Here is a 15738-nt window from a genome sequence, read left to right on the forward strand (position 1 = left end):
CTGCGCAACTCATATAAGTCATTTCCCTACAGTTTTGCTTTTGGTCACAAGTAATTTGGACTAAGGGATGCGGTGGCTCAGGAGCTAGGACGTTGAGCTTGTCGATCGAAAGGTTGGTAGCTCAGCGGTTCAAATCCCTAGTGCTGCCGTGTAATGGGGTGAGCTCCCGTTACTTGTCCCAGCTTCTGCCAACCTAGCAGTTTCGAAAGCACATAAAAATGCAAGTAGAAAAAATAGGGACCACCTTTGGTGGGAAGGTAACAGCGTTCCGTGCGCCTTTGGCATTGAGTCATGCTGGCCACATGACCACGGAGATGTCTTTGGACAGCGCTGGCTCTTTGGCTTTGAAACGGAGATGAGCACCGCCCCCTAGAGTCAGGAATGACTAGCATGTATGTGCAAGGGGAACCTTTACCTTTACCTTTAATTTGGACTATAAGAAAGGCTGAATGCCAAAGAATTGAAGCCTTTGAACTCTGGTGCTGGAGAAGACTCCTGTGAGTCCCTTGGACTGCAAGGCGATCAACCCGGTCAGTCCTACAGGAGATCAACCCTGACTGCTCTTTCGAAGGCTAGATCCTGAAGATGAAACTCAAATACTTTGGCCACCTAATGAGAAGGAAGGACTCACTGGAGAAGAGCCTAATGCTGGGAAAGATTGAGGGCGAAAGAAGGAGGGGACGACAGAGAACGAGGTGACTGGATGGAGTCACTGAAGCAGTCAGCATGAGCTTCAATGGGATCCAGAGGATGGTAGAGGACAGGAAAGCCGGGAGGAACGTTGTCCACGGAGTTGCGATGGGTCGGACATGACTTCGCAACTAATAATAACAACAAATTTGGTGTCTTTTCAAGCAACATTACGAATGCCTCCAGGAAGAAAAAAAAAACTTGCAAAAGCAAGAAACCCAACCTGGCTGTTTTCCTATCTAATTGCCATTCCACTTGAATGGCATTAAACCTGCCAGAATTGTTCAAAGCATCGAAGAGGACCATATAGGTCTAATATTTCCTTCCTCATTCTCTCCTCCACGGTGTCTTTCTCCTTCATGTGAAGAAGCGTTGAGAACAGCGTTCATATTTCAAAATCCCCACAATGGTCAGGATGCTCCTTGCCAAAAATGAGACAGGAGTGCAAAACAATTCCTCAGCCCGTAAAGATTAGACTATAAAACCCACAGAGTCTCGTAGGGGGTTCTACCAGGGTGAGTGGAAGCCTTCAAAAATATGCTTTCCTTCAAGCACATTCATTTGATCAGCTGCTGTACAGTAGTCGTGAGAGAAGCAGGGAAGCTGGGTGAGAAATCCATCCCTCATTGTTGTGGGAACATTCTATCCTGACTCCAGGACTAGAATGGGATTTGCCGGTTCCATTGTGAATTGTTCTCCTTCCTCTGTTCTTAGTTGTTTCCAATCTTCTAACTTCCCTCCAAGGACGTGGCGGTTAAAGACTTACAAACTGTATATATCTTTATATATATAGGTTGTAAGCCCTTTATAGGTTTACACATGAGGGGGAAAAACACCCTTAAAGTTTGTCTGTAAAAGAAAACCCCTGTATGAACTTTTCACTTTAATTCAAAGGGGAAAAAACCCATTTAGTTAATTATTTTTCATACTTTAATTCACCGTAGTCTTCAGCTGAACTGGACACTTTAAAGGAAACAACCCTTGAGGGTTATTCTATTTCCTTCCTTCCTTCCTTCCTTCCTTCCTTCCTTCCTTCCTTCCTTCCTTCCTTCCTTCCTTCCTTCCTTCCCTCCCTCCCTCCCTCCCTCCCTCCCTCCCAATGGTTAGAATGCAGTGTTGCCGGCTAATTCCTTCCTTCTTTCTTCTTCCTTCTTTCCTCATTAATCTATCTATCTATCTATCTATCTATCTATCTATCTATCTATCTATCTATCATCTATTCATCCACCTATCTATATCTATCATCTATTTGTCAAACATCTACCCATCCCTCCCTCCCTCCAGTTATAACTATCAGATGATAATCTATCTATCATCTCTATCTCCATCCATCCATCCATCTATCCATCCATCATCCATCTCTCTCTCTCTATCTGTATCTATCTATCCATCTATCTTCTTTTTATCTATCTATCTATCTATCTATCTATCTATCTATCTATCTATCTATCTATCTATCTATCCATCCATCCATCCATCCATCCATCCATCCATCCATCCATCCATCTCCATATCATATCCATATCCATATCTATATCTATATATCTATATCTAGATATATAGATATCTTCTATCATCTATCATCTCTATCTCCATCCACCCACCCAAAAATATACTTAGGAATCTTTTTAAAAAATGGCTTTATAAATGCCCTTATTTTCCATCAACAGCTGAACATTCTAGGAAGTGTTCAAGACAATGTATTTAACATCAAAAACTTTTATTAGTATTGTGTTACTCCTTCTTTTTAAAATTTAAAATTATGTACAGTAACCAGTTTATAAAGTACCATTTGGGAAAGACTTAATATGTTATGATTACATGTGGAATCAGCATATTGAAGGTCCTAATTTTGACTGCCATAAATTCTGTTTTTCTTCCTCATCTCAGCTGGATTCCCAAACTCTCTAAACAGCTCTCCCCCTATCCCTCATATCAGGTGTATTTATGGATCATTGGAGATCTTCCAGGAAACTTCCTTCAATTTAAGATTCTGAGACCATTTTAGAGTCTGTAATGCATCTAATGCTAATTCTCTCTTAGGCTTTGCAATACCCAACACTTTTTCTTGTTTTGCACGTTTTTGGATTCATTCTCAAATATGAGGTGAGAAATAACAATTAAATTAACTGAAAAGGGAACCGAGAAGATATTTTGATTATTTGGAGTAACTGAGAACATACTATAGACTTGTGGTTTATATTATAGACTTGTGCAGCGATGAAATTCAGCCGGATCTATCCGGTTCGTGTGAACCGGTAGTGCCAGGAGGCTCTGCCCACCCGCCACGATGTCATTACATCCCATTTTTGACCCTCTGCGCATGCGCAGAACAGGTGTGTGCGCTCCCATTCCTGAATAGGTAGCGAAGGTAAGTGGATTTCACCGCTGAACTTGTGGTTCAAATAATCATTTATTTTCTTCCAGAGAAGTCTGAAAACAGAACATTGATAGGGTTCCAAATACAAATTTGAAGTGAACCTTCTTTTCAAGGATCAATTACCAGATTTCTTTGGAGATACTTGGGTCAGTTAATCAATATAAAACCAATACAGCTTTGTAGTAGATCTTTATTCCACATTTTTGGATATAACCGTCAGTTTGTTTCCAATTGGGGTCCTTAGTTTTCCAACAGACACATTACATGTTTCTTTTTTTTTTAAACTTTATTTTTTTTTAGCAAAACAAAAAATAATAATAATAACAAAACAAAGCTGCAACCCAAATGTACAGATTAAAAAAAGATGTACAAAAATGGATTTGATAGTAAAAAAAAAAAACCACACACACACACAACCACAACTGCATTTGTGACCGAGGTCAACTCGTTTCAGGTTTCATCAATACTGTGAGATATAGGTTAAAAACATAACTCTGCATAATTTATACAGTAAGTTGCCCTCTGACTTTGTTGACCTCTTCGGTAGCAGACTGACAAACGCACAGCGTTCGTGAATCGGTAATGTTTATTTTGCAATTCCCCAAACTTTGCTGAAGTTGGTGGAGTTGCTGTCATTTTATATTAGTTCCATTTTGCATTCTTAAGAATATCTGTCCTCAATGCATTATACCTTCCTGTTTTATTTTTTTTCTTGGTGCCTTATGCTTCCAGAGTTATTAACAAAACCATGTGACTTAATGCACATTCTTGTAAAGTCCTTTCAATGCCCTTAGTTGCTTTAAAATATACATATTTACTTATATTTCATTCTCTTTTTTTTTTCCAGTTGAGTGAAAAAAAACAAACAAACCCAAGCCTTCATTGGCCTTAAAGCTAAAATTCCAGTTGATTATTCTGCAAACCGGGTCTTCAAAATGTGTCAATTTACTTCAGCACATCTCAAAACTGGGGGGAAACGAACAAACCCCATCATGATTTCCCATTAATTTGGAAGAAACATTCATGTTCTAAAAGTCATAGGTTTTGATCTTTCTTTTTTGGGAAAAAAAAGCTTTTTGACTTGACAATACTTCGTCTACAGTTCTTGAGTGATAACTCACTGCACAACTGTTAAAGCGGGTCCTATAAACGAGAAAAAAGCTTTGAACTGAAAGGAAAGCTAGGATACTGGCCCACTGGAGAATCCACCTGCTCCTCTGAAGCAGAGTTAGAAAAATAAAAAGGTTTATTCCAATAAAAATTACAATAAAAAATAACAATATTCATATCCAGGGTTGTTTTTTTTAAGCTTTCTTCCCAACATTATCAAAAAAAAAAACCCAAAAAAAATCCCGAGATTTCCAAGAATGGAAGAAAACATCCAATTGAAACGAGAAACATCAGCAAAGATGAAAAGCATTTAGTAGTAGCTGCCTAGGTGTGAGGACATGTGAGAATTAGCATGGCGGGGTACGTTGGGATTTGGATAAATACTTCCAGCAGGAGAAGTCCAGTAAGGTGAGGCAGCCCCAAAGAAACTAGAGGAAGTGACGGGCATAGAGGATGGATGGGGAGGGACGAAGTTCATTTTCTGCTGGTGCGCATGGTACGAAGGCATGTAGGAGAGATCCGAAGGGTACTTGTACATTGACGATTCGGTTGGGTGAGGCTGAAGTGCTTGCGCGATGCCGTGAAAGTCAAATTTGTAAGCGTATCTCTTGCCGTGCACTTTGGTCATAATGTTCTTGTCATAGTAATATCGGAGGGCTCGACTCAACTTGTCGTAATTCATGTTGGGTTTACTTTTGCGTTCTCCCCAGCGCCTGGCCACCTCATCGGGGTCGGTCATCTTGAACTCCCCATTGGTTCCTTCCCATGTAATGCAGCTCGCGTTGGAACTGTCTGACAGCAACTCAAGGAGGAATTGCCAGAGTTGGATTTGTCCACTCCCTACAAGAGAGGAGAGAGAGAGAGAGAGAGAATCAGTTATAAACTTCTCTTCCTCCCATTCACAGATCAGTTGAAAAGTTACATCTGACTAATGAGTGTTAAGAGACATAGACTTCTCGGTGGTGGCTCCCGAGCTCCATTAAAAAGAAGTTAACTTTAATTTTTTTTAAAAAAAATCCTTTCTTTTCAGTTTCTGTTTCACTTATGATGTTTACGTTAGATTAAAATTAGATTAACAGAGTTGGAAGGGACCTTTAGGTCATCTAGTCCAACCCCCTGCCCAAGCAGGACTCCCTACACCATTTCTGACAGATGGCAGTCCAATCTCTTCTTGAAAGCCTCCAGTGATGAAGCTCCCACAAGCTGTTCCATCGGTTGATTGTTCTCACTGTCAGAAAATTTCTCCTTATTTCAAGATTGAATCTCTCCTTGATCAGTTTCCATCCATTATTCCTTGTCTGGCCTTCCTTGTCTGACCCCTTCCTCTCTGTGCCAGCCCCTCAAATATTGGAAGACTGCTATCATGTCTCCCTGGTCCTTCTCTTCACTAGACTAGCCATGCCGAGTTCCTGCAACCATTCATCATATGTTTGAGCCTCTAGTCCCCTAATCATCTTAGTTGTTCTTCTCTGCACTTTCTCTAGAATCTCAACATCTTTTTAATGGTGTGGTGACCAAAACTGGATGCAGTATTCTATGTTGCTATACGGTTATAACCGCCTTCTTTTTAAAAAAAAATAAATGATAACATGATCGTTTCATATCTGTTGCAAGAATTATTGTACATTTATTGACTTTACACTGAGAGTGAGATAGATAATTATCTCATGGGTTGGGCTCGGTTTGATTCAGGTGGACTTACCTGGATTGGCTAAACGGCTACTTGTGGGCCCTAAGATCTGATATGGATCTAAATTGAGAAAAGAACAGAGGATTAGAATGATGTTGGTGAAATGTACAGCATAGAGACAAACAAGCCATAAATGCATATTTAGCTTGAATATAGTGTTACTCTCATTTTCTATATCAGCGTCTGTACTATTATTCCTCAAGCAGAATGGAAATGGTGAAGAATGAACCTCAACATTTCTGTACTTTGAACGTGGGAATCTCCGTTAACTCCTGTTCTGAGAATAGAAGAGAAGAGAAGAGAAGAGAATAGAATAGAATAGAAGAGAATAGAATAGAATAGAATAGAATAGAATAGAATAGAATTCTTTATTGACCACGTGTGGTTGGACAGACAAGGAATTTGTCTTTGATGTATATGCTCTCAGTGTACATAAGGAGAATAAAATACATTCATTGAGAATAAAAAGATACAACACTTAGTGGTAGCCAAGGTTACTAATAAGCTATCAAATCATACTAGGAAACAAATAAAACCAATATAAATTGAAAGATACAAGCAAGATGGTGATAGTCATAAGTGGGAAGAGAAGAGATAGATACTAGAAAGGTAGACAAGAATAATAGTACAACAGTCTTAGTAAATTATTTGACAGTGTTGTGGGAATTAGTTGTTTAGCAAAGTGATGGCGTTTGGGGAAAAACTGTTCTTGTGTCTAGTTGTTCTGGTGTGCAGTGCTCTATAGCGTCGTTTTGAGGGTAGGAGTTGAAACAGTTTATGTCCTGGATGTGAGGGATCTGTAAATATTTTCACGGCCCTCTTCTTGATTCATGCAGTATACAGGTCCTCAATGGAAGGCAGGTTGGTAGTCATTGTTTTTTTCTGCAGTTCTAATTATCCTCTGAAGTCTGTGTCTGTCTTGTTGGGTTGCAGAACCAAACCAGACAGTTATAGAGGTGCAGATCACAGACTCAATAATTCCTCTGTAGAACTGGATCAGCAGCTCCTTGGGCAGTTTGAGCTTTCTGAGTTTGCACAGAAAGAACATTCTTTGTTGTGCTTTTTTGATGATGTTTTTGATGTTAGAATTAATAGATTAATTAATAGATTAATATTATTAAATATTAATTAATAGATTAGAATGAATAATCTCAAGAAGTGTTTGGTTATAGCTTTTGGATCTTCCTGCTACAGGTAATCCTCAATTTACAACAGTTCATTTAGTGACCATGCAAAGTTACAAAGGCCCTGAAAAAGGTGACTTACGACTGTTTTTTTCACACACCATTCTATTCAAATAATAGTCACATAACAATGTGATCTTTTCCCCATAAAATCAGTATATTCCAGCGCTATTACCTGGTTGGGGTCTTTGTTGTTCTCCATTTTTGCTTACATTTTGTGTCCCTCCTAGAGGAGGACCTAGCGAAGTGAAGAAGAAAGGTTAGGTTAGGAAAAAGAAGGACCAGGATACAGTAGACACCAAAATAATATGTATGTCCTTTAAATTCACCAATATTTAATTCCTCCATTCGAAAAAGAGGGGAAGCTCACTACACTCTTACTACATTCCCACAACCTCTATTTTCTAACATACCATATTTTTCAGAGTATAAAATGCACCTTTTTCCCCTCAAAAAAGAGGGTGAAAATCTAGGTGCGTCTTATACTCCGAATGTAGCCTTGACCAGCTTCTCAAATGGAGGTTTCGGAGGCTGAAAAAAGCATCAGAAATGAAGCTTCAGAAAAGAAGCCGCCAAACAGAGCTTCAGAAAAAAAGCCCCCAAACGGAACTTCAGAAAAAAGCCCCCAAATGGAGCTTCAGAAAAGAAGCCCCCAAACGGAACTTCAGAAAAGAAGCCCCCAAATGAAGCTTCAGAAAAAAAGCCTCCAAATGGAACTTCAGAAAAGAAGCCCCCAGAGATTCAGAAAAGAAGCCCCCAAATGAAGCTTCAGAAAAAAAGCCTCCAAACGGAGCTTCAGAAAAGAAGCCCCCAGAGATTCAGAAAAGAAGCCCCCAAATAGAGCTTCAGAGGCTTTTTTTTCCTGAAGCTGTTTTGGAGGCTTTCAGAGGCAGAAAAAAAGTTTTTTCTGAAACAGAGTTTCAGAGGCAGGGAAAAAAAAGCAAAAAAAAAAGCAAGGCACAGAGCTCACAACCAAGGAACCTGTTGCTAAAATTCACCTCTGGGAACAGCTGATTGGGGGGTATTCCGGGAGGCCGATCCACCTGCCAATCAGCTTTTTGCTTATTTTCCTCCCCAAAAACTAAAGTGCGTCTTATGGTCTGGTGCCTCTTATACTCCAAAAAATACGGTATTCCTCTATTCTAAAAAGAGGGGAAGTTCACTACACGCTTACTACATTCCCACAGCCTCTATTTTCTAACATACCTACCCAACAACCCATTACTCTTCAATTGGCATAGAAAATGAAACCAGAATCTTTCCAATATCCAAACTGCAACAGCAAAAACAATGTGTATATGTTTGTGTGTCTATGTCTATGGGAATGGGGGTGTGTGAATAGCAATAGCAATAGCACTTAGACTTATATATACTGCTTCATAGTGGTTTACAACACTCTCTGAGCGGTTTACAGAGTCAACATATTGCCCTCAGCAACCTGGCTTCTCATTTTACCTTCAGAAGGATGGAAGGCTGAGTCAACCTTGATCCGGTCAGGATTGAACTCCTGGCAGTGAGCAGAGTCAGCCTGCAATACTGCATTCTAACCACTGCGCCACCACAGCTCCATGTTGGAGAGTAAACTCTTAAAGCACCATGTCATATTATTAGCAAAGCAATAGGACTTAGACTTATATACCGCTTCACAGTGCTTTACAGCCCTCTCTAAGTGGTTTACAGAGTCAGTATCTTTCCTCCAACAATCTGGGTTCTCATTTTACTGAACTTGGAAGGATGGAAGGCTGAGTCAACCTTGAGCGAGTCAGGATCGAACTGACGGCAGTTGGCAGAATTAGCCTGCGATAATGCATTTTAACCACTGCACCACCACAGCTTAGATAGCAATAGCACTCCATATCGCTCCATAGTGCTTTAAAACACTCTCTGGGAAGTTTACAGAGTCAGCCTCTTGCCCCCGACAATCTGGGTCCTCATTTTACCGACCTCGGAAGGATGGAAGGCCGAGTCAACCTTGAGCCTGGTGAGATTTGAACTGCTGAACTGCAGGCAGCCGGCAGTCAGCAGAAGTAGCCTGCAGTACCGCACTCGTGTAACCACTGTGCCACCACGACTCTTAGTCTATAATTCTCAAGGTCACTTAAGATGGTCCTGACCCCTGATGTTGAGGAAAAAGGTGACAGAAATACGGCAACAAAAGACTCCGGTTCTTTCCAATATGACAAGCTGAGATCACAGGGGGTCTCTTTATGAATCTCTAAGGAACTTTTCTGTTCTTGAGAGAAGTCACAAAATATCCAGAAAAAAAGAAAGTGCCAAAGGAAAGATCTCCAACAGGATCTCTATTGCCATTTGATTTTGCATCAAGACAAGTGTAGATCAGTGTTTCTCAGCCTTGGCAGCTTTAAGACGTGTGGACTTCGACTCCCAGAATTCCATGCTGGCTGAGGAATTCTGGGAGGTGAAGTCCACAAAATTGCTGTGGTTGAGAAATACTGGTGTAGAAGATTATATTAGTGTGGACAATAGTATGAGAACACAATCATCGATAAAAGTCTGTAGAGATTCTCAAGTCATCTAGGCCATGGTTGTCCCAGAGGTGCTAACTGGACTTTCTTGTTTTTTCTTTGAAGACATTTTGCTTCTCATCCAAGAAGCTTCTTCAGCTCTGACTGGATAGTGTAGAATGGCAGTTAGAGTTGAAGAAGCTTCTTGGATGAGAAGCGAAATGTCTTCAAAGAAAAAACAAGAAAGGCCAGTTGCCTCCTGAAAAAGCACCTCTGAGACAATAATCAACTACGCAACATGTTACAATTTTGAAGCATGACTTCTCCCGAAAACCATCTCTCGGCCTATCAAGGCAAAAAGTGTATCAGAGTAACTCACTTTTATTGTGGCTGGAATTCAGATTATTGCCCCAGCCTGATCTTCGAACAGCATCATAGGAATTCTCTAATCATAATTAAAAGAAAACAAAAGAGAATAATGATTAATTGCAAACAATGACATTTGATGCTTAACAATAATTGGGAACAACCTACAGTAGTGGCCAAAATTGTGGAAACCTTTTGGGAAAAATGTATTTTCTAAAACTAGCTAATAACACCACTTTTTTGGGGGGAGAGTAGTACCATAAAAAGGGACGCGGTGGCTTAGTGGGTAAGACGCTGAGCTTGTCGATCGAATGGTCGGCAGTTCAGCAGTTCAAATCCCTAGGGCCGCATAACGGGGTGAGCTCCCATTACTTGTCCCAGCTTCTGCCAACCTAGCAGTTCGAAAGCACGTAAAAATGCAAGTAGAAAAATAGGGACCACCTTTGGTGGGAAGGTAATAGCGTTCTGTGCACTTTGGCGTTGAGTCATGCCGGCCACATGACCACGGAGATGTCTTCGGACAGCGCTGGCTTTTTGGCTTTGAAACGGAGATGAGCACCGCCCCCTAGAGTCGGGAAAGACTAGCACGTATGTGCGAGGGGAACCTTTACCTTTACCTTTAGTACCATAAAATTATATATTAATGGAAAGATAATTTAATCAGGAATGTAATGCAATAATTTTTTTAAGGATTTGCTATTAGAATAGCAGTTACAGTATAAAGAACTAAAGAGAAACACATGGAAAAAATGAGATATACAAAAATTATCACCATGTCAGTTAATACTTAGTTGGGTAGCCTTTAGCATGGATTACAGCCTTACAACGTCTTCCCATGGAGTGAACCAAGTCTTTTAGTTCTGTAGCTGTTATAATATGAAACCCAGATTGGATGATGGCTTCTATTAACTGGGTTTTATTGCTGGGTCCCTTCTGACTAACAAGTTTCTTTAATCAGCTACATAGATTTTCATTTGGGTTAAGAAGGTCTGGGCTATATTCCCAGGCCATTCCAGCAGTGGGATATGATTATCTTGAAACGCCCAAAAAAAAAAAGTGTTGTTATTAGCCATCAAACCTCAAAAATACACTTTTCCCAAAAGGTTTCCACAATTTTGGCCACTACTGTACAAGTCAAATGCTATACTTTTGTTAGCAAATCTACAGAAAGAAACCTATTTCATACACAGTTGCTGCCTAGAATTTTGGTGTTGGTGTTGAAGGAGGAAGATTGTCATACAGAATGAGGGGTTGCCAACATCTCAGGGAAATTAAATATTCATGATGGATTTGGGAATCTAGTACATATGTGACAAACAAAAAGATAAATTAAAAGACAAGACGTAATGGGTGGAAACTAATCAAGGAGAGAAGCAATTTAGAACTAAAGAGAAATTTCCTGACAATTAGAACAATTAATCAGTGGAACAACTTGCCTCCAGAAGTTGTGAATGATCCAACACTGGAAGATTTTTAAGAAGCGATTGGGCAACCATTTGACTGAAATGGTACAGAGTCTCCTGCCTAAGCAGGGGGTTGGACTAGAAGACCTCCAAGGTCCCTTCCCACCCTGTTATTCTGTTTTATTCTGTTAACTACTGGCAGCGGATGCCAGTGAAATAGGCAGATGAAGCAGGAACATGGTTTGTTTCAAAATAAACGGTTGGCATTGTTGCACCCATCATAGACCACAAAACAGATGACATATTCCAACTATTACAAAACTTTTCAAAATCATAGAGACCATGCCAAGTATGATTGTAAGATGACAGATCTTTCAAAGAAGGAACGTGCCCCAGCAATTGTTACTAGCAATAGAAGTACAAGGCAACCATTGTCCTCATAGCTTGCCTTGAGGGCTTTCTTTCTTTCTTTCTTTATTTTATACACAGCCACCCAGTTCACACAATTGGACTTTTAGTAACATGCAAGAAAAATCGCCCATAACAAATGCAACCTGAAAAATACAACAGAGCTTAAAAATGAACAGAAAGAAAGAGCAACCAGATTTAACTATATTGCGAGTCACTTGATTGGGACTCCATTCAACCTGACTTAAAGGACTAGGAAAAGAATCAACTCTTGACTGCTTTACTAATAGGAGTGTAGAATAGAATAGAATAGAATAGAATAGAATAGAATAGAATAGAATAGAATAGAATAGAATAGAACAGTACAGTACAGTACAGTACAGTACAGAACAGAACAGAACAGAACAGAACAGTAGGATAGGATAGGATAGGATAGGATAGGATAGGATAGGATAGAATGAAGGATAGATAGGATAGGATAGGATAGGACTGGATAGGATAGGATAGGATAGGATAGGATAGGATAGAATGAAGGATAGGATAGGATAGGATAGGATAGGATAGGACAGGACAGGACAGGACAGGACAGAATGAAGGATAGATAGGATAGGATAGGATAGGATAGGATAGGATAGGATAGGATAGGATAGGATAGGTTAGGATAGGATAGGATAGGATAGGATAGGATAGGATAGGATAGGATAGGATAGGATAGAATGAAGGATAGGATAGGATAGGATAGGATAGGATAGGATAGGACAGGACAGGACAGGACAGGACAGGACAGGACAGGATAGGATAGGATAGGATAGGATAGGATAGGATAGGATAGGATAGGATAGGATAGGATAGGACAGAATAGAATTTTTTATTGGCCAAGTGTGATTGGACACACAAGGAATTTGTCTTGGTGCATATGCTCTCAGTGTACATAAGGACAGAGGTGTCAAACTGCATCATGTGCAGGCTACCGCCCACCCCATTTTTGTGAATGGGAAAAGCATCACATGACGGCCATGCGATGCCACACGTTTGATACCCGTGACTTTGGAGATTCACAAGCATGGAGAGATATGTTATTGCCTGCTCCCTCGTGCGTGACATTTAAGGTCTGCGGCCTATAATTCCAGAAATAACAATTAACCATCAAGCTGAGTAGCCATTGACAGCTTGAGGCTCTTTTTAAAACCATCTCAACTGATGACTGTTGCCACATCTGGGATAGAATCCATGGCTGCAAATTCTACCATTTCCCTTATGGAAACGATGGCATGCAATATGACTATTCACATTGCTCCACGAGTGAACAAGAAACAACACTTAAAAAGTAAACGCAAATGAAATGTAATGAAAGAAGGTTCCCCGAATGGAAAAGACACAATACTCTGCCTAAAATACCGTTCGGATTGATGATGGTGGCCTGCCGTATGGAACTGTGCTTTGGATTAACATTTAAAAAAAAAAAAAAAAGGGCATCTGGAAAATGTGCTTTGCTGGTGCATCTTTCCAAAACATCAACAATAGTTGCTCAGACCAGCCAAGAACTTTCTTCCTTGCTATCTTCCCCTCTCCATTGCAAATGAATACAATGTGTTCACGGTACTAACTGAAAACCTCCCCTCCTCGCTCTTGTGCAATTGTGCTTGGAACACAATGAGAAAAATTGAGCCAAGGAAACTATCCAGAGATTTGGCTTTTATTTAAGTTGCTTTATTTGCAAATAATAATAATAATAATAATATTTTTTTTTTAAATTTACATTTATATCCCGCCCTTCTCCGAAGACTCAGGGCGGCTTACAGTGTATAAGGCAATAGTCTCATTCTATTTGTATTATTTATTTATTTTATTATTTATTATTTTATTATTTTGATTTTTATACCGCCTTTCTCCCGAAGGACTCAGGGCGGTGTACAGGCAAAAATAAAACAGGCAATACAATGTACAATTTAAAATGCAAATTAAAAAACTTATTTTATAATTAGCCTAAAAAGTTTAAAATATATAATAAACTAAAACCCCATTTAAAATTATTAATAAAAAATTTAAAATCGATAAAATTTAAGCCAGCCCCGCGCGAATGAAAAGATGTGTCTTCAGTTCGCGACGGAAGGTCTGAAGGTCAGGTATTTGGCGTAAACCCGGGGGAAGCTCGTTCCAGAGTGTGGGAGCCCCCACAGAGAAGGACCTTCCCCTGGGGGCTGCCAGCCGACATTGCTTGGCGGACGGCACCCTGAGAAGTCCCTCTCTGTGAGAGCGTACGGGTCGGTGGGAGGCATGCAGTAACAGCAGGCGGTCCCGTAAGTACCCAGGCCCTAAGCCATGGAGCGCTTTAAAGGTCGTAACCAAAACCTTAAAGTGCACTCGAAAGGCCACAGGTAGCCAGTGCAGTCTGCGCAGGAGCGGTGTTACGTGGGAGCTACGCGTAGCTCCCTCTATCACCCGCACAGCTGCATTCTGGACTAACTGAAGCCTCCGAGTGCACCTCAAGGGGAGCCCCATGTAGAGAGCATTACAATAATCCAAGCAAGAGGTAACGAGTGCATGAGTGACTGTGCACAAGGCATCCCGATCAAGGAAGGGGCGCAACTGCTGAACCAGGCGAACCTGGTGGAAGGCCCTCCTGGAGATGGCCGTCAAATGATCCTCAAATGACAGCCGTTCATCCAGGAGGACACCTAAGTTGCGCACCCTATCCTTTGGGGCCAATAACTCGCCTCCAACAGTCAGCTGCGGCTGCAGCTGACTGAATCGGGATGCCGGCATCCACAGCCACTCCGTCTTGGAGGGATTAAGCTTGAGCCTGTTTCTCCCCATCCAGACCCGTACGGCTTCCAAACACCGGGACAGCACTTCAACAACTTCATTGGGGTGGCCCAGGGTGGAAAAGTACAGCTGGGTGTCATCAGCGTACAGCTGGTATCTCACCCCGAAGCCACTGATGATCTCACCCAACGGCTTCATATAGATGTTGAACAGAAGGGGCGAGAGAATCGACCCCTGCGGCACCCCACAAGTGAGGCACCTCGCGGTCGACCTCTGCCCCCCTGTATATTTACAAAGTCAACTTATTGCCCCCCCAACAATCTGGGTCCTCATTTTACCTACCTTATAAAGGATGGAAGGCTGAGTCAACCTTGGGCCGGGCTCGAACCTGCAGTAATTGCAGGCTGCTGTGTTCTAATAACAGGCTTCTAACAGCCTGAGCTATCACGGCCCGTGCCATGCCATCACGTGCCAGGAGGAAGGGCAGGGGAGGAGGGGGATGTCATGCGCACATGTACCCACACCTATAACTCTATGTACCCCACCCACACGCATGCGTGCGACCCCTCCCCTGCTCTCCCCGCTCTTGGTCCGCGATGGCCTGGTAGGCCCATTTTTCTCTCTCACCTGGCTCCAGAGCCTTTCTAAGAGTCAGGGGGGTGAAAACGGCCTTCCCCACCCACCCCTGGTTTCCCAACTTTCAGTGGGACCGGAATGCCCGTTTTTTGCTGTTCCCAGCCTCCAGGGCCTCTCTAGGAGTCTGGGGAGGGCAAAAACGGCTCCCCCCCATGAATAATAATAATAATAATAATAATAATAATAATAATAATAATAATAATAATAATAATAATAATGATGATGATGATGATGATGATGATGATGATGATGATGATGTTTTAATTTGTATACCGCCCTTCTCCCGAAGGACTCAGGGCGGTGAACAGGCAAATAAAATACAAACAGAAACAAACACCATAATTAAAACAACCCTTAAAAAACTGATTCAAGTATGCCAGAAATTTAAAATAACATTACACCCCATACAAATTACAACAATTTAAAACCCACAATTAAAATTTAAAATTTAAAATCAGGCCAGTCCAGCCATATGGAATAAATAGGTTTTAAGTTCGCGGCGAAAGGTCCTAAGGTCAGGTAAGTTGTCGAAGCCCGGGGGGAAGCTCGTTCCACAGGGTAGGAGCCCCCACAGAGAAGGCCCTCCCCCTGGGGGCCGCCAGTCGACACTGTTTGGCTGACGGCACCCTCTCTGTGGGAA

General features: G+C 41.3%; 1 protein-coding gene across 3 annotated transcripts in view; it reads right to left on the reverse strand.

Moving 5' to 3' along the window:
- Positions 1 to 4365: 4365 nt before the first annotated feature.
- FLI1 (Fli-1 proto-oncogene, ETS transcription factor) overlaps positions 4366 to 15738 on the reverse strand; it is a 148079-nt gene continuing 136706 nt past the window's right edge. For all 3 annotated transcript variants that reach the window (XM_058194990.1, XM_058194989.1, XM_058194991.1), the window contains 4 exons: positions 9899 to 9964; positions 7230 to 7292; positions 5883 to 5930; positions 4366 to 5020 (listed from right to left, as the gene is read on the reverse strand). In XM_058194990.1, the coding sequence (XP_058050973.1) occupies positions 4491 to 5020; positions 5883 to 5930; positions 7230 to 7292; positions 9899 to 9964 (707 nt within the window). In that variant the 3' untranslated portion in view covers positions 4366 to 4490. The remainder of the gene's footprint in view (positions 5021 to 5882; positions 5931 to 7229; positions 7293 to 9898; positions 9965 to 15738) is intronic.

This window comes from Ahaetulla prasina, chromosome 9 (genome assembly GCF_028640845.1).
Source record: "Ahaetulla prasina isolate Xishuangbanna chromosome 9, ASM2864084v1, whole genome shotgun sequence".
NCBI lineage: Eukaryota > Metazoa > Chordata > Lepidosauria > Squamata > Colubridae > Ahaetulla > Ahaetulla prasina.